This window comes from Cetorhinus maximus, chromosome 20 (assembly GCF_964194155.1).
Source record: "Cetorhinus maximus chromosome 20, sCetMax3.hap1.1, whole genome shotgun sequence".
NCBI classification, from domain to species: Eukaryota; Metazoa; Chordata; class Chondrichthyes; order Lamniformes; family Cetorhinidae; genus Cetorhinus; species Cetorhinus maximus.
Window position 1 is genome coordinate 22,048,419 of NC_135898.1, and position 19,523 is coordinate 22,067,941.

Sequence of the window (19,523 nt, forward strand, 5' to 3'; positions counted from 1 at the left end):
GATGCAAAGTGCTTTATGGGCAATGATGTACTTTTGAGGTGCAGTCACTGTTCTAATGTAAGAAATGCAGCAGCCAATTTGTGCACAGCAAGCTCCCACAAACAGAAACATGATAACCTGATATCTGTTTTTGAGATGTTACTTGAGGGTTAAATATTGGCCAGGACACAGGGGATAACTCCCCTGCTCTTCTTCAAAATAATGCCACTGGATCTTTTCCAGTCACTTGAGAAAGCAAACGGGGTGTCAGTTTAACGTGTCAGGGGGGCGGGGGAGATAGTTTCTCTGACAGTGTAGTACTCACATGGTACTGCACTGTAGTATCAGCCTGGATTTCTGTGCTCAAGTCCTGGAGTGGGATTTGAACCCAGAACCTTCTGACTCAGGGGGCGAGAGTGCTAAGCATTGAGCCACAGCTAACACTAAATTAGGCGCATTTAGACATACTAAAATTCACCCATCAGAACTTCATTCTCCACCTCTTGCCATCGGTCACGGCCCTGTGCATGAAAGCAAACTCTATCCAAAACTGCATCTTCAGTGGGTTTGTGGGTCTATCAAAGCTTTGAACTGAGGCAGAAGTCAAAGCTCTCACTAAAGCATCCAGCAATACCGTCCCAAATAACCACTCAGGAATTCTCAAAGCAAACTTTATACTTAGTGAAAAGGCAAGATTACAGTGTAAACAATGGAAGTGTCACAATAAAACCAGCAACTTCAGCAAAATACAACCGTGGACTAAAGCCTACTGGTAACCGTACATGAGCATTCGGTGTTAGTTTACAAACAAGAGTAAAATAAGTTATCTGTTACAGCACATTTACAATTTGCCTGATTAGGATAAAAGCAAAATACTTAAGACTTTTTATATAAAGTGTTTAAATCTTCACTTCCAGTAGCGGCGTTACATTTGAACATCTTGCCAGTTTGGATAATCCATCTAAAATCATTGTCTCCACCACCTCAACCCTCCATTTTAAATCAGATCTGTGTCAATTTTGTGCTGAAAGTGAGGATGGAATCCTTGATCCTCTAGTTTCAGTTTCCAGTACTGAGCTCAAAACCAAATGCAGAACTGATTTCCTTCAAACTCTGCCCTCCAGTTGAACCTTGAATGCCACACAATAGCTCTCCCCCACCCCACACCAGCATGAACCATTCAGACTAGGAGCGAGATTACGGACCCCGTGCCAACTTGGGCTGCCAGTGAAACAAGTCTGACACCCAGCAGTCTCAGGGAGCACAGCAAAACTGTTATCCCAATCAGCCACTGATCAGCGTGCTATCGTTGTCTTCCATTTCCTAGAGGTGGGCAGCCAAGAATCCATCTTCTCGGAGCCCAGTGATCAAAAGAACAAATCAATGTTCGCGGAACAAAATTTGGGTGCCCATACAGCTCAAAGTTCTGCTGGGGCAGTAAGCTCGCTTAGAGCTTGTCGGCATACTTGCCAAGGTCACCCCATCCTGAGGTAGGCACTGAGGGCACAATGATGTCACCCCTGCTCCAAAAGGTGAGGGATACGTTTGCCTCATACCACGGGGCTGCTCTGTCACAAGTCTGCAGTCTTGCCCATCTCTCCCTCCCAAATGGAAAAGCCGGGGGAAGAGAAAGAAAGAAAAAGAGGAAACTTAATTTAGCAAAGAAAAAAAAACTCAAATAACTTACTCGGCGAGATACCTACTTCAGATGGACAAGAGCTACTATAATAAATACCAGCATTTTGTGGGTTTACAGTCACTGTACATGAACAGTTCACTGAAATCACAGATCACTTAAGGACCTTGCAATCTTGAAATCAACACCAACACATTCATTTGCAAATACTGCGTATTGACACCGAACAGAAGTGCACGCCTTACAGAATGGCCCAAAAACATCACAGGGACTGCTGAATCCATAGTTAACTTTAAACACAGGGAAACGTAAAACTGGGTAATTTGTCCACCATACTCACAAAAGCACAAATCGGCAGGTCTGGGCAATGCAGCCAACAACTCCCGAGCCAGGATTGGAGGGGTTGGTGGGGGGGTGGCTGCACAGGATTCCAGCAAAGATCCTTCCAAGTTGGAAAGCCACTGCGACCCTACTCTAAACTGAGGAGTTTCAAAGGGAATAAATAGATTGGTCAAGTATGATTAATCCCTTGCTAACACATCAGAACATTAATTTAAACTGATCTGCTTCTTAAAAACACAGAAGATAGGGGGCAAATGAATTTGTAGCACTCTGCGGGCGGGGAGGGGGTGAGAAATGACGGAAACTTATTTTAGCAGGGTAAAATCATTCACTCCTGAGAAAACAATCTTCGATTCAAGATTTTGCACAGTACCACCGAAGAGAACATATTTCAAGTGTTAATCGTTACACCTACAAGTATAAAGCAAGCCTATTGAAACAGCAATGTTAATTGCATTTCTTAAAACAGTGGGCAAAGTGCGCACATTAACTTGCTGAACACCCCTAAGGTTAAAGGCGCTGGTAGGACTTTTTTCCCCCAAAATTGGAATGTGCAAGGGTTGATGGAAGGGTTTTGGAGCAGAATTACTTTGGAGCAAAGCGGAACAGCACTGTGTATCGGTAGGAAACTGTTAGTGTTGGACACAAAAGGAACTGCTCATAAAACTGACAAAGTGAACATTAAAAAAAGATGTTCACTTCTACATCGTGCCTTTAAACCTCCATGTGCCCTCCAGCACCATTTGGGAGCAAAAATACGACAAGGAAAACGTTTTCCAAAAAATATTTTGCACGGCTCCCTTCGTCAACACATTATCCATCACTGCAGCTGCTTCTTAGCCTAGTAATGGAGTTAATCCTTCGGCGTCTCAAATCAGGCCACCACTGCAGGAGCTCAAAGCAATATGGAGTGCTTAACAGTTCATTACTTCGTGGGATCAATTTTAATCGTTCCAAGTGTAAGGCTTTCCTTGCTTTTGCATGGAAGAGTTCCTATCTAATCCAGTGCGTTACTCTGTGGCTTGTGCAGCAGAGATACTACAGAAGCTGACACCAGGTCAGTCTGTGGAAGCCTGAACATCTTAATGGTTTTTTACTAAGTTTGCTGAACGCGGAGTGAGAGACTTGGATGCAACAGGGGCCTGCCTACGCGCAAGGTGTTGTACCAAAATTAGCCTTTGATCGAGCTATTGGGTAAACTTAGTAGGAATGCTTTTGAAGAACGGGAACTTCAACCGGACCAATCAACTTCAGCACATGAAGGCAATTCTTTCACCGAAGTTAACTGCTGGTTCAAGCGTTCCGCTCACTTATTCAGGGCCACCTGAGCTGCAGAGATAGAGGATGTAAAAAGGCACCGGGATCTAGTCGAAAAAGAGATATTTACTCCTCCAAGTTCGTAGCGTCGGAAACATCGCAGCAATCGGAGAAGAACTGGGCAGAGCGCGTGTGAGGGACAAGTAAGTGGAACTTAAAAACAGAACTGCCTCACCCTAGGGCTGACACCTCAGCAATAAATTTGCATCGATTATCAGCACCTTAGGTATTCCCCACACCTTCACAATGCTCAGGCAGTCTGACAAAAATGGGGGCAGGGGGGCGGCCACAAATGGCATTAATTCTGTGCCACTCGTCTTCACGGATAGTTCCTGATGCTGGCAGAGTGATGCCAAGTGCCCACAAGTTGAGCCCAGCTAGCTACTGGGGGAGGGGTCCAGCACAGCTTGTGGGAGGGGGACAGTAATGGGATTTCAAAGTTGGACACTGCTCTGCCCCTGAACCTCCAACCCGCCCGCAAAAGAAACTCCTATCCAATCACAGCTGAATTTCACAATGACTGCCTGAACGAATGGCTCTTACTGCGTTTCTCAATACATTGAGCAGAAGCCAATGCTAATGTTTGACTCAGTGTCACACGGGGACAATCGAAGTCAGTGCACATCTAAGCAAGGGGAGTTTTATGATTCAACTGCATCATTTTGGGCCAGTGTGTATCTGACCACCAAGCAGCATAGCCTGACTAGTGTGCACGTGTAGTTAGAGGGAGGGTGCAGTATTAAGTTTCAATGGATTTAATATCCAGGCTTGCATGTGCACACCCTGGAGGATCACCAGCCATATCGACTGCACAACAAGTACAAAGCTTTACTCACGACACAGAGGAGAAAAAGGTCAGTTAAATTGATGGAAATTATTAAATGATTCTAAGGTGGGTTTAACCACAATATGCACGCTCCCCAGAGCTACAGATGTGCACGTGCGCACACACACACACACACACACACACACACACACACACACACACAGACAGACACAACTATCTGGAACAGGTCACAACTCACAAACAAATTTTAACAGGAGCCTGAAGCTGCTCCGCTCATGAATACATCAGTGGCTCCTAAAGAGGTATCCAAAACGCTATAAGGGCAAGCTGTACTCTCACTCACATCCATAAAGCCAAACAGAGAAGCAGCACCATCTATTATTGCGACTGCAAGCCATAGTAATTGTCGAGTGGCCTCAGTTGGTGCGATGTTCCACGGTGTGTGACATACAATCACTCGCCCAGGAAAGACTGCCGACAGAGTTGCTGTTTTGTCCCCACACGCTGAAAAAGACATTTCCTTGTACAATCCAAATGTTCGTGAAGGCAGAGGACTGAGTGGGGCCCAGTCCGGGAATCACATGATCTCACAGCAGGAATTCTGTTTCCGAGCCTGCAGGGAGAGCAGAAGGAAACACATTCACAGCACGTCCAAGCTAAATCCCTGGCCAAGCTCTCGGCCTTGCTATTCACACACATCGAGCCCGATTCACCAACACAATTGATGCAGGCCTTCGACTTGAAATCAAAACCAAGACTCTTCCTAAATGGAGAATCACAGGATGACTATGACCAAAGGAGGCCATTCAGCCCATCTTGGTTCATCAAATAGCCACACTGCACCATCTCCCGCTGGCCCTGTCTTTCAAACTTTTTGCCTCCATCCAATCAAACATTTACCATTTTTAAAAGAATTTCCCAATTATCAGTCTCAAATTTACCTTTGAACTAGATTTTACTTACTGCTCCTTGTCCTACACTCTCAGTTTAATTCTCCGAATTGACCTTTTCCATGCTCTTTACTGTCAATTTTTAATCTCAAACTATTCTTCAAGGCTGAAAAGTCCACATTTCTCATTATAATAACCCAGATCTCCTAGACCAGGAAACAGCTCATTAGCTCTATGCATGACCCCAAATGTTTGAAGGTCTGTGCCCCTCGGAGAGATGTATATCATGATTAGAGCATTAAACTAGTTTGATGACCACTTTTCCTTATAGCTAAACCCACACCCCAGCTCCCCTCGCTGCCCCAAACCATCTCTGGAACCATTCTAGTAAATCTCCTCTCAAGGGCCCTCACATCCTTCCTAAAGAGTGGTGACCAGAACTGGACACAATCCTCTAGTTGTGGCCTAACCAGAGCTTTATAAAGATTCAGCGTAATGTCCCTGCTTTTGTACTCAATACCTTTCTTTATGAAGCCCAAGATCCCATATGTTTTACCAACCCTCTCTCAATGTACCCTGCCACCTTCAAACACCAGTGCACATGAACCCCTAGCTCCCTCTGTCCCGGCACACTCTAGAACTGTGTCATTAAATCTATATTTCATTTCCGTTCTGCCGCAGTTCATCACTTCACACTTCCCTGTATCAAATTCCATTTGCCACTTGTTGGCCCATTCTGCCAGCCTATCTGTGACCTGTTGCAGTCAATTTGGTCTCATCCTCACTGTCTGCCACACCTCCAAGATTGGTATCCTCAGCAAATTTTGAAATTTTACTCTGTATTGCAAGATCCAAGTCACTTATACACATCATTTGCCAGCTGAACAAGTTACAGGCTAGAATCAAAAAATGTGGGGAAAGCAGGAATACATTCGGACAAATCTTACTTCCTATTGTCACAATTTGTGCTCACACTTCTCACATCGATATTCGACGATGAATTTATGAGTAAATTAACATGCGCCACAGCTATTAGGTAGCCCCTGTAACCCAACTGTACCCTGCACCACTGTACTCACAGACAAGCTGGGAGCTACTGCACGGCCAGAACCGTGGAAGTCAATAACCAAGTTAATTAGCTAAAATCTAAACGGGATGTTCAGCAGGTTTACATCCGGAGTAACAGATACACAGGAGCGAGTTACTAACTCTGACCCATTAAGATGTTTAGATCAATATCTATAGGATTGGTCTGGCACTTGGAGTTTTTTTGAGAAATCTTTGCACAACTACCCATAGAGAGACGTGGAAGAGACTTCCTACAGGTATGTTGGAAGGATTTGGTCAGGTTATGAACATGCCTTCCTTGGCCATCAAGTCCCGGGGTGGGCCTTGAATGTGGAGCTTATGGCTCAGAGGCTGGGGTGCCACCCACTGCACCATAAGATCTCTCCCTACCCATAAAGGCTACAGCATTAAATGTCAAAAGTGGCTCATGAGCGGCTCTCCTCAGTTTTGCACAGCCATTGGATTTAATGCATCATGGTTAATTATAACCAAGCTCCACTGAGTCGGCAGCACTCGCACTTACGGTTTTGTAGAAGGCTTTAGATTGTGTGCCCAGAACTTCGGATTTGGACACCAGATCATCCAGCTTCTCCCCACGCTCCAGCAGCGATTCCATTGTGTTATGCTGTAAAGACAAACATTTGAACAACTCTATGTTATGCACACACACGGGTGAATATTGTTACGATCTCCTTATAGGCCAATAACTTATAAAAGAAACACAAACTTCCGGTTAATAGCTGAAAGGATGATAGACAAGATTTCACGTTTTAAGAGGCTATCACAAGGCCATTTGAAATTGTTTACATCAGAAATTTGTTGGTGTTAAGCTTTGCCAGGTTGTATTTAATGCTCTTACTTAGAGTAAGGATGTTATGTTAAACTTGTACAAAACACTGGTTAGGCCTCAACTGAAGTACTGTGTCCAGTTCTGGGCACCACACTTTAGGAAGGATGTGAAGGCATTAGAGAGAGATTCATGAGAATAGTTCCAGGGATGAGGAACTTCAGTTCCATTGATAGATTGGAGAAATTGATACTGTTCTCCTTGGAGGAGAGAAGGCTGAGAGGAGATTTGATAGAGGTGCTCAAAATCATGAGGGGTCTGGACAGAGTGAATAGGGAGAAACTGTTCCTGTTGGATCGAGAACCAGCAGGTAGAGATTTAAAGTGATTGAGAAAAGAAGCAATGGAGACATGAGGGGAAACTTTTTCATGCAGCAAGCGGTTAGGATCTGGAATGAGCTGCCTGAGTGCGTGGTGGAGACAGGATCAATCGAGGCATTCAAGAGGGAATTAGATTATCTGAAAAGGAAGAATGTGCAGGATCATGGGGAGGTGGTGGTGGAGGGCCACTAGGTAAATTGCTCAGAGATCCAGCACAGACAACGGGCTGAATAGCCTCCTTCTGTGCTATAAAAATTCTATGATTCATAGACTCAGATGTCTACAGCACAGAAGGAGGCCATGCAGCCCATCATGTCCACACCAGGCAACAAAGATCTGACTACACCAATCCCATATTCCAGCGCTTGGCCCAAAGCCATGGAGGCTATGGCAACACAAGTGAATATCTAAATACTTAAATGTTACAAGAGTTTCTGACTCAACCACCCTTTCAGGCAGTGAGTTCCGGACTCCCACCAACCTCTGGGAGAAAAAGATTTCTCTTCAACTTCCCTCTTAGCCTTTTATCCCCTACCTTAGAATCTATGCCCCCTGGTTATTGACCGCTCTACTAGTGGAAAAAGTACCTTCCTTTCTACCCTATCTATGCCCCTCATAATTCTGTGAAGGAGTTTACTATAACCAAAGACTAAAAGCGCTACTGACTAAACACTACCTTTGCCAGCAACTTACACTTGAAACCATAAAACAGATTAATCTCCTTTTTATTTTAGAACTGAAAACCACACTTCATGGGTATACCTTACAATGTTTTTTTAAGTAGACATTCAATTCGGAAATCAGTCCAGTGATTCTTGGCTCCCAAGGGTTTATTTTTGTTCTTTTCCTCTCTCAGCTTGGGAACTTCTAACCCCAGAACTATCCTTCACAGAGAGAGTATTACTTGAGATCCTCCATCTAACACAAGCTGAGGAATCTTCCAGCTTTGTTTTAACTCCAGCAAGGTGAACCACTCTAGCGGTTTTCTCTCTCTCTCTCTCTCTCCCAGGCCCTGGAAGATTAACCTCTGATATTCAGTTATATTTTGCTGAGATCTCTCAATGAGCCAAGCACTTTTTGCCAGAAAATCAAAACTTTTCACGAAAGACTCAAAAGCCTGTAACCTGATATCACAATAGCTTCTTCAGTACTCTTCCTTTCTCAAAGCCCATCACCATGGTAACATGAATCACCTGGGCCTTGTATCCAGGTAGAGATGCTGACTGGCTATCCTTGAGAGCCCAACTTCCTTTCATCTTGGAACTAAAAGGACAGTTTAAAGCACAACTGTTTACAACCCAAAAATCTCAACACATCTCTGGGACTTGAGGCTCCCAGTCTGTCCACCAGCATCACAGCTGTCTTCACCATTGCCTACAAGTGTGAACACCTTCCACCTTTCTCCCAGTAAAACAATCTAGGCCTTCCTTTAATCTTTAGCAGCCCCATCACCCTGACTTGTCAGGCAGACTTCAGCCCAGGTCACACGATTCCCTTCATTACCTGAAGTTTAAAGGCACAGTCCCAAAACATAGTCTCTTTAACCTCATAATTGTAAGTTATACAAAATTAGAACCCTGAGTTTTACACACTTTCTATATTTTTAAATGCTGACATCTAGTTAAAGGGCCAAAACCTTTTATTTAAGATAATCAGTCGAGCTTGTAATGTGGCTCATTTACACTTGCTAGAAGTGACATACATTGTAGAAAATGTGTCCCTGTGTATCAAACAAAAGGAATATGTTCAAGCCTTGTGCCTTTTTTGAATTACCTGGGAGCCTATAGTTTCCTCTAGTTACTCCATGGAAATGCCTCAGCCTATCACAGTTGACTTGCCAACCAATCAGCACCCTTTTCTCCTGTAGTATAAATTGTGCTGATCATTTGAAATTTGGTATTCTTGCATTTATCCTGATGAGTGCCAAGACAAAAAGCTTCGGCAACATGTCTCTTGTTTCAGCAAGACACACAGCGCAAGATGTGAGTCAGGCTGAATAAAAGAGAGGACAAAGTAATAATTTTCAAAAGTCTATGAGCCCAGGGGGAAGCGTAGACCAAGGGGTGAACCTCCTGAGTTTTTGGGAAAGAGTAATTAGTTCAGTGAGGGCAGAGGAAGGAGGAACAAGGCTCGTTTCCCTGGTGTTAGGAATACACAGGGTGGTTTTGAGCAGTGCTGTCCCAAAATCACTGGCTCACCATAGGCTGTGAGCACTGAAGGTGTACAATCCAGCAGAAAGTAGACTGGAATCATCACTGGGTGATAAGTGGCAAAGGTCAGGGACATGACGAAGGAAGAGCGAGGGAGATTAAACCTGGAACTCTTTAGTCGAGAAAAGGTGGAGGAACTGACAATTGCAGCAGAGGTAGACTGATGACAGAAAGGGAATGGAGATGACCATAGCGGTAATGGCAACCAGTTTACAAGCGTATGATGTCGCACCTCCGAGATGTCCCTGGTGATGTGTACAATATCCTATACAATATATACCATAGTCAGTATTCACCAGTGTGTACAGGGGCGTTTAACAATGTCAGTAATGTGCTTTGGCTCTTACCAAGATTACTTTGGTCTCATCCAGTTCTGCTTGTACCTTGCTCATAGGGTCAGCTTCTCGAGGGTTCTGAGAAAACACAGACATGAACGCACAGAGTGTAACGGTGGAGTTTGGAACTAAACATGTACGGATGACAGATTTAAAAAAGGTAATGAGCAAAAGAGCCAGGATGAGATAGGTAGAACTTTTAAAAAAAATTTAAGCACAGCAAGTTACGATCTGGAATGCGCTGCCTGAAAGGATGGTGCAAGCAGGTTCAACACTGACTTTCAAAAGGGAACAGAATAAATGCTCGAAAGCGAATAACTTGCACGGCTACACAGAAACGGAAGATGAGATGGACGGAATCACGGTGTATGATGCCATGGTATTCAAATCCTAGCTCTGCTGACACCTTCTCACTGTGTAACAAACATTAACTTAAGGTAGCTTTTAGCTCCACTCCTGGGACCAGCTCGGGAGAGAAGGCGGCCTTTTTTTTTATACCCCATGCTGTCGAAAGCCAGCACAGTACAATGTGTTTCACAGCCAGCCACTCTACAGCTCTCCCAAGAGGGCTCAAGAGTGAGTGGCAATGTTACACTCGACCCTTCCAGCAACAAGACTTCCAGCTAATCCGCCAATCGTGCTTTTCCGGAAGAGCAGCGCAATACCTGGTAACGGGCGAGGTAAGCATCCAGTCCCGTGTAGCTGATCACGTTCGGAGAACCCGAAGGCCACTCTATACTGTCCACTTGTTTGGAAAATTCATCTAATACCTAAACCCAAAGGGAGGACGTATCAGACACTCATCTGCACAGTTCTCAGTTGTTCCGTAAGTCACTGTACTTCAACGCAACTCATTTTGGCAAGTGTTTGAGGCACTATACAATCCTCAAGCCCTTTTCAGTCTGTCCTCTAAATTCAAGCATTCCCCCTATTTTTTTATTCATTCATGGCATGTGGGCTTCGCTGGCTAGGCCAGCATATATTGCCCATCCCTAATTGCCCTTGAGAAGGTGATGGTGAGCTGCCTTCTTGAACTGTTGCAGTTCACGTGGTGTATGTACACTCACAGTGCTGTTAGGGACGTAGTTCCAGGATTTTGAGCCAGTGACACTGAAGGAACAGCGATATATTTCTAAGTCAGGACGGTGAATGACTTGGAGGGGAACTTGCAGGTGGTGGTGCCCTTGTCCTTCTAGATGGCAGTGGTCGTGGGTTTGAAAGGTGCTGTCAAAGGAGCCTTGGTGAGTTCCTGCAGTACAACTTGTAGATGGTACACACAGCTGCCACTGTGCATCGATGGTGGAGGGAGTGAATGTTTGTGGATGGGGTGCCAATCGAGCGGGCTGCTTTGTCCTGGATGGTGTCCAGCTTCTTGAATGTTGTGGGAGCTGCACTCATCCAGGCAAGTGGGGAGTATTGCATCACACTCCTGACTTGTGCCTTGTAGATGGTGGACAGACTTTGGGGAGTCAGGAGGAGAGTTACTCGTCGCAGGATTCCTAGCCTCTGACCTGCTCATGTAGCTACAGTATTTATATGGCTAGTCTAGGTACTTAAGAGTTTTGGAGACCAGCAGCCCACTGCAAGAAAGGGTGGTAGAGGCAAAAACTCTCATTGCATATAAAAAAAAGAACTTTGATATATACAAGAGGTGGTGTTACCTCCATGGCTATAGACCAAGAGCTGGATTAAGCTGGATGGATCCTTATCGGACAGTACAGACTTGGTGGGCCGAGTGACCTCCTTCTGTGCTGTACTATTCTATGATTCTAACCTATCGAATATCAGGATAAAGAGCCAATTATTTAGGACTGAGACGAGGAGAAATTACTTCACTCAAAGGTTTTGGAATTCTCTATCTCGGACGGTGCTCCATCGTTGAATACACTTAAGGCTGGGACAGACAGATTTCTGGTCTCTCGGGGAAGTTTTTCAGCCACGATCGTATTAAATGGCGAAGCGGGCGGGGGGGCGGGGTCTGTGTGGTCTACTCCGACGTTCGGTCAGTCCCCGGGCACCCGGGAGGCATTCAGGATACGTTGAAGACAAGCGCTGTCTCATACCTTATCGAGTAGCGTGAAGCAGACTCTTGATGGATATTCACTGTCTGCAATAACCACCCCTGCCAAGGAATCATTCCGTATACAGACATGGCAAAGATAATCTGGCACGAACAAAAGGGAGAAAGTTGTGAGGATTGCGGGCTAGATGTGACTTGGCATAATCCAGTTCATGGATAGGAAGCATCTTGCAATAATACACCAGAATATTAAAAATAGTTGTGTTATTATGGTGATGCACCTTAGGGGTGTTCAGTAAGAATGAGAATTCCCAGGCTCAGCTTGACAAGTTAATATGTTTCTTAGATTGAATACAATTACCTTCTCTCTCATTATCCCCCACAGGCCATTCTCAGATACATATCTAACTGGCTCCTGAACCCACGCATACCCTCTGTGTCCCTTCTTAACCTAACCTCATTTTTTTTTTCAAACTTGCTTTTGTCCACTTCCAATCTTCAATGAGATCAGCTCGCACTCTCAAGCCGCATAAACCTTTACACCTTGCAGTGCCAACATTAGGCACGCCCAAGCCAGGTCGACTTTAATCAGCTTTGCTGGGAAAATGCCAAAAGCCATCTAGAGTCAACCTTTGGCTTTACGTGACTCTTGGAGTTCCTTAAGGGACAGCCAGTTGCTACAATAAACTATACGCTATGGCAGAAGGATGACAACGGGAAACCAATAGGAATTTAGAAATTGCGGTCAAAGCTTTTCGTCTTGTGCTCATCAGGACAGGTGCAAGAATGCCAAATTTCAGAGGGAGCGACAATTTACACTGCATAAGTTGGTTGGCAAGTTGACTGTGATTGGTCAAGGCGTTGCCATGGACAATAGTTCTCTGGTGCATTCTCCATGGCAACGCTTCGATCAGAATCCACCTGCCAACCAATCAGCACCCTTTTCTCATGCAGTATAAACTGTTGCTCCCTCTGAAATTGGGCATTCTTGTGTCTGTCCTGATGAGTGCAACACAAAGTTGAAACAGATGGGTCTTTTTCCAGCAATATTTGGATTTTAGAATGAGGCAACTGCCCCTTATTCGACAAGCTGACGCTCACCTTGCTCTTTCACCGCAGCTCGGCTCCCTATCTGTGAACGGTCCACAATCAGTTGACTTGTGAAGGTCATAAATTCCTGGACGCTGCAGGTTACAAGCAGGGGAGTGAATTCAAGTGCAGCTTTTGCGTACGCGTCACAGAACTTGGAATCAACAGCAGGTCATTCAGAAAGAAATGACACCTCACTATTCATGGTGCCCAGGGGATGAAAGCAACTCCAACCCAATGGCCAGTTGTCAGAAGCCTTTCACCATAGTGTCAGCTTCCTCAGTGCCATCGAGCTGCTCTCCCTCTTCCATTAATGGAATAGGATGGTAAACAGCTCAAGGAAAGTGCAGTCAATCCCGTTGATCCTTTCCCAGTCATTAGTGGGGGGGTGGGGGGTGAAGATCAGTGCGAATCCAGACTGACATTCGACAGTCTCCAAACATAGCTCATTGGTTCAGAGTTGGGGGGGCAACACAATTGGGTGCAATGGTCATTTTCTCTAAGCCCACCCTGAAGTGATGTTATAACTGCTGTGCAATGACATTGCAAAAGATTGTAAATAACCTTTTCTGAGTCACAGGTGCCACTAACTGTACATATTCAGGCCCACAGTGTCCACGGGAGAGAGAGATCTTTACTTTAAATACAATTCAGATACCCACGTAGAAATACTACAGGGCAACGAGCTAGTACCTTTGCCCCATTCACTCAGCGAGATCTCCTTTTCCAGCCTGACCTGCAAGCCAGCAGGCATCTAAAAGGCACACCGAGATAGAGCTGTAACTCCCTTCACTGGAGACTCAGCTCAGCACTTTCCCAGCGCAACTTAGCTAAGGTCAGAAGATCGTCAACATGAAGACCTCTATGCAATTAATTGTGACAGAAGCTTCTGCTAGTGCTCCTTAAAAGATTTACCCTTATGTTAATCTAGAGGGCAGAGAGAAAAATGCGGTTGTCATGTTAATCCTTTTTGCATTCTCCACATGGTGGGGGAATCTCAGTGCAAACTTTCCTGCAGCCGCCTCCTGCTCCTTTTGGTTTCTACTCAATTTTTTTTAGTGTATTCGTTCACAGGTGGGCGTCCCTGGCTGGGCTGGCATTTATGGCCCAATTGCCCTTGAAGGTGGTGGTGAGCCGCCTTCTTAAACCGCTGCAGTCCATGTGGTGTAGGTACACCCACAGTGCTGTTAGGGAGGGAGTTCCAGGATTTTGACCCAGCGACAGTGAAGGAACGGCGATATATTTCCAAGTCAGGATAGTGAGTGACTTGGAGGGGAACCTGCAGGTGGTGGTTCTCCCATGTCTGCTGCCCTTGTCCTTCTGGATAGTAGTGGTCATGGGCTTGGAAGGTGCTGTCTAAGGAGCCTTGGTGAGTTCCTACAGTGCATCTTGTAGATGGTACACACTGCTGCCACTGCATGTCAGTGGCGGAGGGAGTGAATGTTTGTGGAAGAGGCGCCGATCAAGCGGGCTGCTTTGTCCTTGACAGTGTCAAGCTTTTTGAGTGTTGTGGGAGCTGCACTCATCCAGGCAAGTGGGAAATATTCCATTACACTCCTGACTTGTGCCTTGTAGATGGTGGACAGGCTTTGGGGAGGCAGGATGAGAGTTATTCTCCACAGAATTCCCAGCCTCTGACCTGTTCCTGTAGCCACAGTATTTATATGAAAGTTCTCTTTATTCCTACCCCCCTGATGTAGAGCTCCCAGCTGGAATCCTTACCTGGACCTCTGGAAGAAACTAAAGGACGAAACATCGTAGGCAGCTTTCAGAAGGTTAGCCCCTGTTGCACCTTTGTAAAACACGCTCAGGCTGTACAACTTCATGACTGTGCCCTTGAATGCCTTCCGACAGCTTCTACAAAGACAAACACAGTCAGGGCTGGTGCAAGGCTCTCCTAGAGTCAAGTGCTATTAGCAGATATCAAGCTGGATTTATGTTAAGGTATACAAGCCGCCGCAGTTAAATACACCCTTGACCACACCTTACACGTCAGCTTGTTTACAAAGTGGCGCGTGCATTTAGATAGTGCCTTTCCCAGCCTCCGGAGCACCTTCTAGGGGGCAATCAGAGATGGGCGATAAATGCTGGCCTCGACACCGACAGCCACACCCCCTGAACAAATGAAGGGATATTCCAAAGCTCCTCAGCCCACTGAATGATCTTTGAACATAATCACTGTGGGGGAAAAATGCAGCAGACAAACTGTGCACAGCAAGATCCCAAGACCAAACTATTTTGCTTTTTCCAAAAAAGAAAGTGCGGGCATTGGTCGAATCAGAGGGGAAACACTGGCCAGGACACCCGGGAGAACTCCCCTGCTCCCCTTTGAAAAGCAAATGGTATAATGGTATATACTTCAATCCCTTTGTAAGAGAGGTTGAGAGAGATGAAGTCTTGCTGCAGTTGTGTTGGGCCTTGGCAAGGCTACGCTTGGAGTATTGTGTATGACGCAGAATTCAGAAGAATTAGAGGTGATCTCTTTGAAACGTAGAAAATCCTGAGGGAGCTTGACAGGGTAGGTTTTGGGAAATTGTTTCCCCCCCGCCGGCTGGGGAATCTCCAGGGGCAAGAGTCTCAGAATAAGGGGTCAGCCATTTTGGACTGAGACGTGGAGAAATATCTTCACTCAAAAGGGTTGGGAATCTTTGGAATTCGAGACCCCAGAGGGCTGTGGGGGCTCAGTTGTTGAGCATGTTCAAGTCGGAGATTGATAGATTTTTGCTTACTAAGGGAGGAGTTGAGGTACAGCTGCCACGATCCTACGGAATGGCGGGGCAGGTTGGAATGGCCTCCTCCTGCTGCCACTGCTTAGGTGGCTGCATGATGCAGACAGATGCCAGGCAGAACAGAAAACTCCAAGGTCGCTGCCCTGCCTGGCAGAATGCTTGACGGACACTGACTCCTCACTCATATTTAAGAGACAGCACAGGAGGAGGCCACTCAGTCCATTAGGCCTCTTCGAGAAAGTTAACGTTGTTAGTCCCATTCCCCAGTAAGCGGTTTCCCCATCAAGTATTTCTCCAATTCCCTTTGGGAAGTCCCTATTGAATCTGCTTCCACCGCCCTTTCAGGCAGAGCCATCCCAGATCACAATGACTCGCTGCCTAAATTGTTCCCTCCCCTCCGCTCCCTCCACCCCGTGTTGCCTTTGGTTCGTTTGCCAACCACCTGAAATCTCTGCCCTCTGGTTCGTGACCCATCTAGAAACAGCTGGTTATAGCACGGGGGGGGGGGGGGGTGGCATTCAGCCCGTTGTGTCTGCGCTGGCTCTCCAAACAGGAAACTCACCTCGCTCCACTCCCCCACCTTCTCCCCGTAACCTGGCATGTTCTTCCTTTTTAGATAATTCTCCAATTCACTTTTGAAAACTGCGATTGAATCTGCCTCCTCCACACTCTCAGGCAGCGCATTCCAGATCCTAACCACTTAATGCATAAAAGATTTCTCATGTTGCCATTGCTTCTTTTACCAATCACCTTAAATCTGTGCTCTCTGGCTCTCGATCCTTCCGCCAATGGGAACAGTCTCTCCCTATCTACTCTGTCCAGACACCTCATGATTTTGAACATCTCTATCAAATCTCCCCTCAATCTTCTCTTCCCCAAGGAGAACAGCCCCAATTTCTCCAATCTATTTCCGTAACTGAAGTCTCCCATCCCTGGAACCACTCTCTAATGCCTTCACATCCTTCCTAAATGGATGCAATACTCCAGCTGTGGCTGAATAAGTGCTCTTGTACTCTGTGCCCCTATTAATAAAGCCTAGGGTGCTGCATGCTTCATTACCCACACTGAGGGGAACACTCCCACTGCTTCGCCACCTACTGAAGCTCCCCTCATCCCTGCTACCAGGGTAAATCCCTCCTGCACTCTCTCAGAGGCCCTGAAAACCAAGTGTGGCGTCCAGAGTTGACCGGTATGTTATCAAGGTTTCGTACAACTTCCTTACTTTATCAGCCCCTTCCCTCTAGTAAAAAAGCCAATAAGCTCAAATGCTTTTCAACAGCTGGGCACTGCCACCCTCAGGGTGCTGCAGGCCACCACCCACCCACACCCCTCTGTTCCTGCATCCACCCCACCTTTTTAAAACATAGCTCACTTTGCCTCTCCTCATTCTTCCCAAACTCGTCCTGCACGGCTTGTTTCTATATAACCTCACAGCTTTCCAATGCTCCCCACAGCCAATAAACTCCAGTCACTGTTGTAACAAGGGAAACGCAGCCGTCAATTTGCTTGCAAAGTTTCAATAACCAAACTATTTTTTTTTTAAAATGTGACATTGGTTAAAGAATCGAAAGCCAGCCGGGGCACTGGGAGTAGTGCCCTGATTTTCTTCCAAATAGCGCCCCGAGATCTTTCGCATCCCGTCGAATGGGAAGATGGGAACCTGGTTTAACCTCTCTTTCAAATAACACCGCTTAAAACAGCAAAACAGTATCGCTCAGTCTCCAGGTCAACCCTTCTGTCATTTAGAAATCAGAGCTCATCTCAAACTCTGCTACCCTCAGGCTAACTCATGCCAAGTCCCAGTCATCCATCACCTGGGCTCACAATCCTACACTGGCTGCTGGTGGCAACACCGCGTCTTTAAAATTCTCATCCTTGTTTTCAAATTCCTCCATTGGCCTCCCCCCCCCACCCCCCCAATCTCTGCTATCTCCTAGATGCTGCCCGTTTAACAACCTTCGCGGCGTGACTGGCCACCTTCAAAGAGTTGCGCACATAAACCTCGCCGTTTCTGCTATTGTTTTAAAATTTCATCATTCGGTTGGCAATGCCTCACCCCACTCTTCCAACAAGACAAATCCCTTCACACGTCCGTCCATTCTGGCAGTCTGTGCGCCTTCCTAAAGCCGGTTACTATCCCCCTCACTGTTTCCGAGTTTCATGTCAGCCGCAAACATTGAAAGGGTGCCCTGTACACCCAAGTCCAGGTCGTTAACATACGTCAAAAAGGGCAGCGGTCCCAACACCAACCTCTGGGGAACCCCACCCCAGACAGAGACACAACCGTTCGCCACTGCTCTTGGTCCCTCAGCCAGTTTTGTATTCCCATAATGGTCACCATCCCTTTAATCCCATAGGCTTCCATTTCGATAACAAGTCTATTGTCTAGAAGTTCATCCTTTTAAGCATTCACATATACATTAACCACAGAAACCTCTCCAGTTATCATAGAGAACACAAGCAGCTGAACAGTTAGTTAATGTACATGCAATTGATGTAACCTCCTGAATTCTCCATTTCCTTATGGATCCTGTTTGATTACTTCACCCAGAAGGTTACACAGCTTCAGGAGTTTAGGAAATGTCTAGAGAAGCTACCACAAGCTAGTCAAATGGGCAGCGGGTGGGGATTGAAGAGACAGACTTGTGGTGTCAGCTGGGGATTCAGTGGGTAGGTAGCACTCTCACCTCACTCAGAAGGCTGCGAGTACAAGTCCCACTCCAGGAGGCACAGGATTCAAGGCCGGCAACACTGAGGGAGTGCCACACTGCTGGAGGCACCAAATTTCAGGCAAGAGGTTAAACCCTCTGCCATCTCAGGTAGATGCAAAAGATCCAACTGTTTCAAAGAGGAGCGCAGTTTTGGGGAAGGGCAGGGTGGTGGCAGTGTTACCACCAGTGTCCTGCTTAATATTTATCCCTCAGACCAACATTGCGGCCCTTTATCACGTTTGCTGCTTGTGGGATCTTGCTGTGCTCACATTACCTGCCAGGTTTCCTACATTAGAACAGTGACTACACTTCCAAAGAGCCTTCCTTGGTTAGAAATCACTTTGTGTGTGGGGGGGGCGGGGAAGGTGGGTAGGGGGGGGTCCTCAGGATGCGAAGGCGCTACAGAAAGGAAAGGTTTTCCTTGCTGGCAAGCTGGAGCTCCGGGGGACCCCTTTCGCCGGCGGCCCGGGCCCTTCCCCAGGCCTGTCCCTGGGGCTCCAGCTTGGCCCCGCACTCACCAGCTCCCAAACAACCGTTTAGAATCGAAAGCCCGACTCCTCCGAGCCCTGAACACGTCACTGCCGGATACCGGTCCACCCTTTAAAAGCATCCCCCGGCCGTTCCCGCCCCGCCCCGCCCCGCCCCGCCGGAACAAAAATGAAACTCCGTCCGCCTCCTCCCGCCCGGGGAACTTTGGTTCCGGACAGCAGCGCTCAGGCGCGCCGCCCTGCTGGCCACTCCTGGAACTGCAGCCACAAAGAAAAAAAAAAAAACACCTTGCATTTATGTAGCGCCTCTAACCCAACATAATCTCAGAGTAAGGGGTCGCCCATTTAAGACAGAGATGAGGAGGAATTTCTTGTCTCAGAGGATAGTCAATTTGTGGAATTCTTTACCGCAGAGGGTTGTAGAGGCTGGGTTGTTATGTATATTCAAGGTTGAGATAGATTTTTAATCAGTAAGAGTTCTGGGGAAGGGCAGGAAAGTGGAGTTGAGGATTATCAGATCAGCCATGATCTCATTGAATAGTGGAGCAGACTCGATGGGCTGAATGGCCCACTTCTGCTCCTACGCCTTATGGTCTCATGGTTGAATGCACTAAGGCCATTGTCAGGCACTAACATGGTTTAGGGTAAAAGCAAAAAACTGCGGATGCTGGAAATCCAAAACAAAAACAAAAATACCTGAAAAAACTCAGCAGGTCTGGCAGCATCTGCGGAGAGGAGCACAGTTAACGTTTCGA

At 46.5% G+C, this 19,523-nt stretch overlaps 1 protein-coding gene across 4 annotated transcripts; it reads right to left on the reverse strand.

Moving 5' to 3' along the window:
- Positions 1-636: 636 nt before the first annotated feature.
- Positions 637-18,886, reverse strand: ykt6 (YKT6 v-SNARE homolog (S. cerevisiae)). 4 transcript variants are annotated; one of them, XM_078565756.1, is made up of 9 exons: positions 18,799-18,886; positions 14,563-14,697; positions 12,853-12,935; positions 11,795-11,895; positions 10,397-10,501; positions 9,744-9,809; positions 6,543-6,644; positions 3,639-4,674; positions 637-3,533 (listed from the first exon to the last, which is right to left on the reverse strand). In XM_078565756.1, the coding sequence occupies exons 2-8, from the start codon at positions 14,664-14,666 to the stop codon at positions 4,639-4,641; spliced, it is 597 nt and encodes a 198-aa protein (XP_078421882.1). In that variant the 5' UTR covers positions 14,667-14,697; positions 18,799-18,886; the 3' UTR covers positions 637-3,533; positions 3,639-4,638. The 4 variants fall into 4 exon arrangements, with proteins under 4 accessions (XP_078421882.1, XP_078421883.1, XP_078421884.1 ...); XM_078565757.1 differs by having other exon boundaries at positions 14,563-14,750; positions 18,799-18,872; XM_078565758.1 differs by lacking the exon at positions 18,799-18,886 and adding an exon at positions 18,257-18,386.
- Between the last annotated feature and the right edge of the window lie 637 nt (positions 18,887-19,523).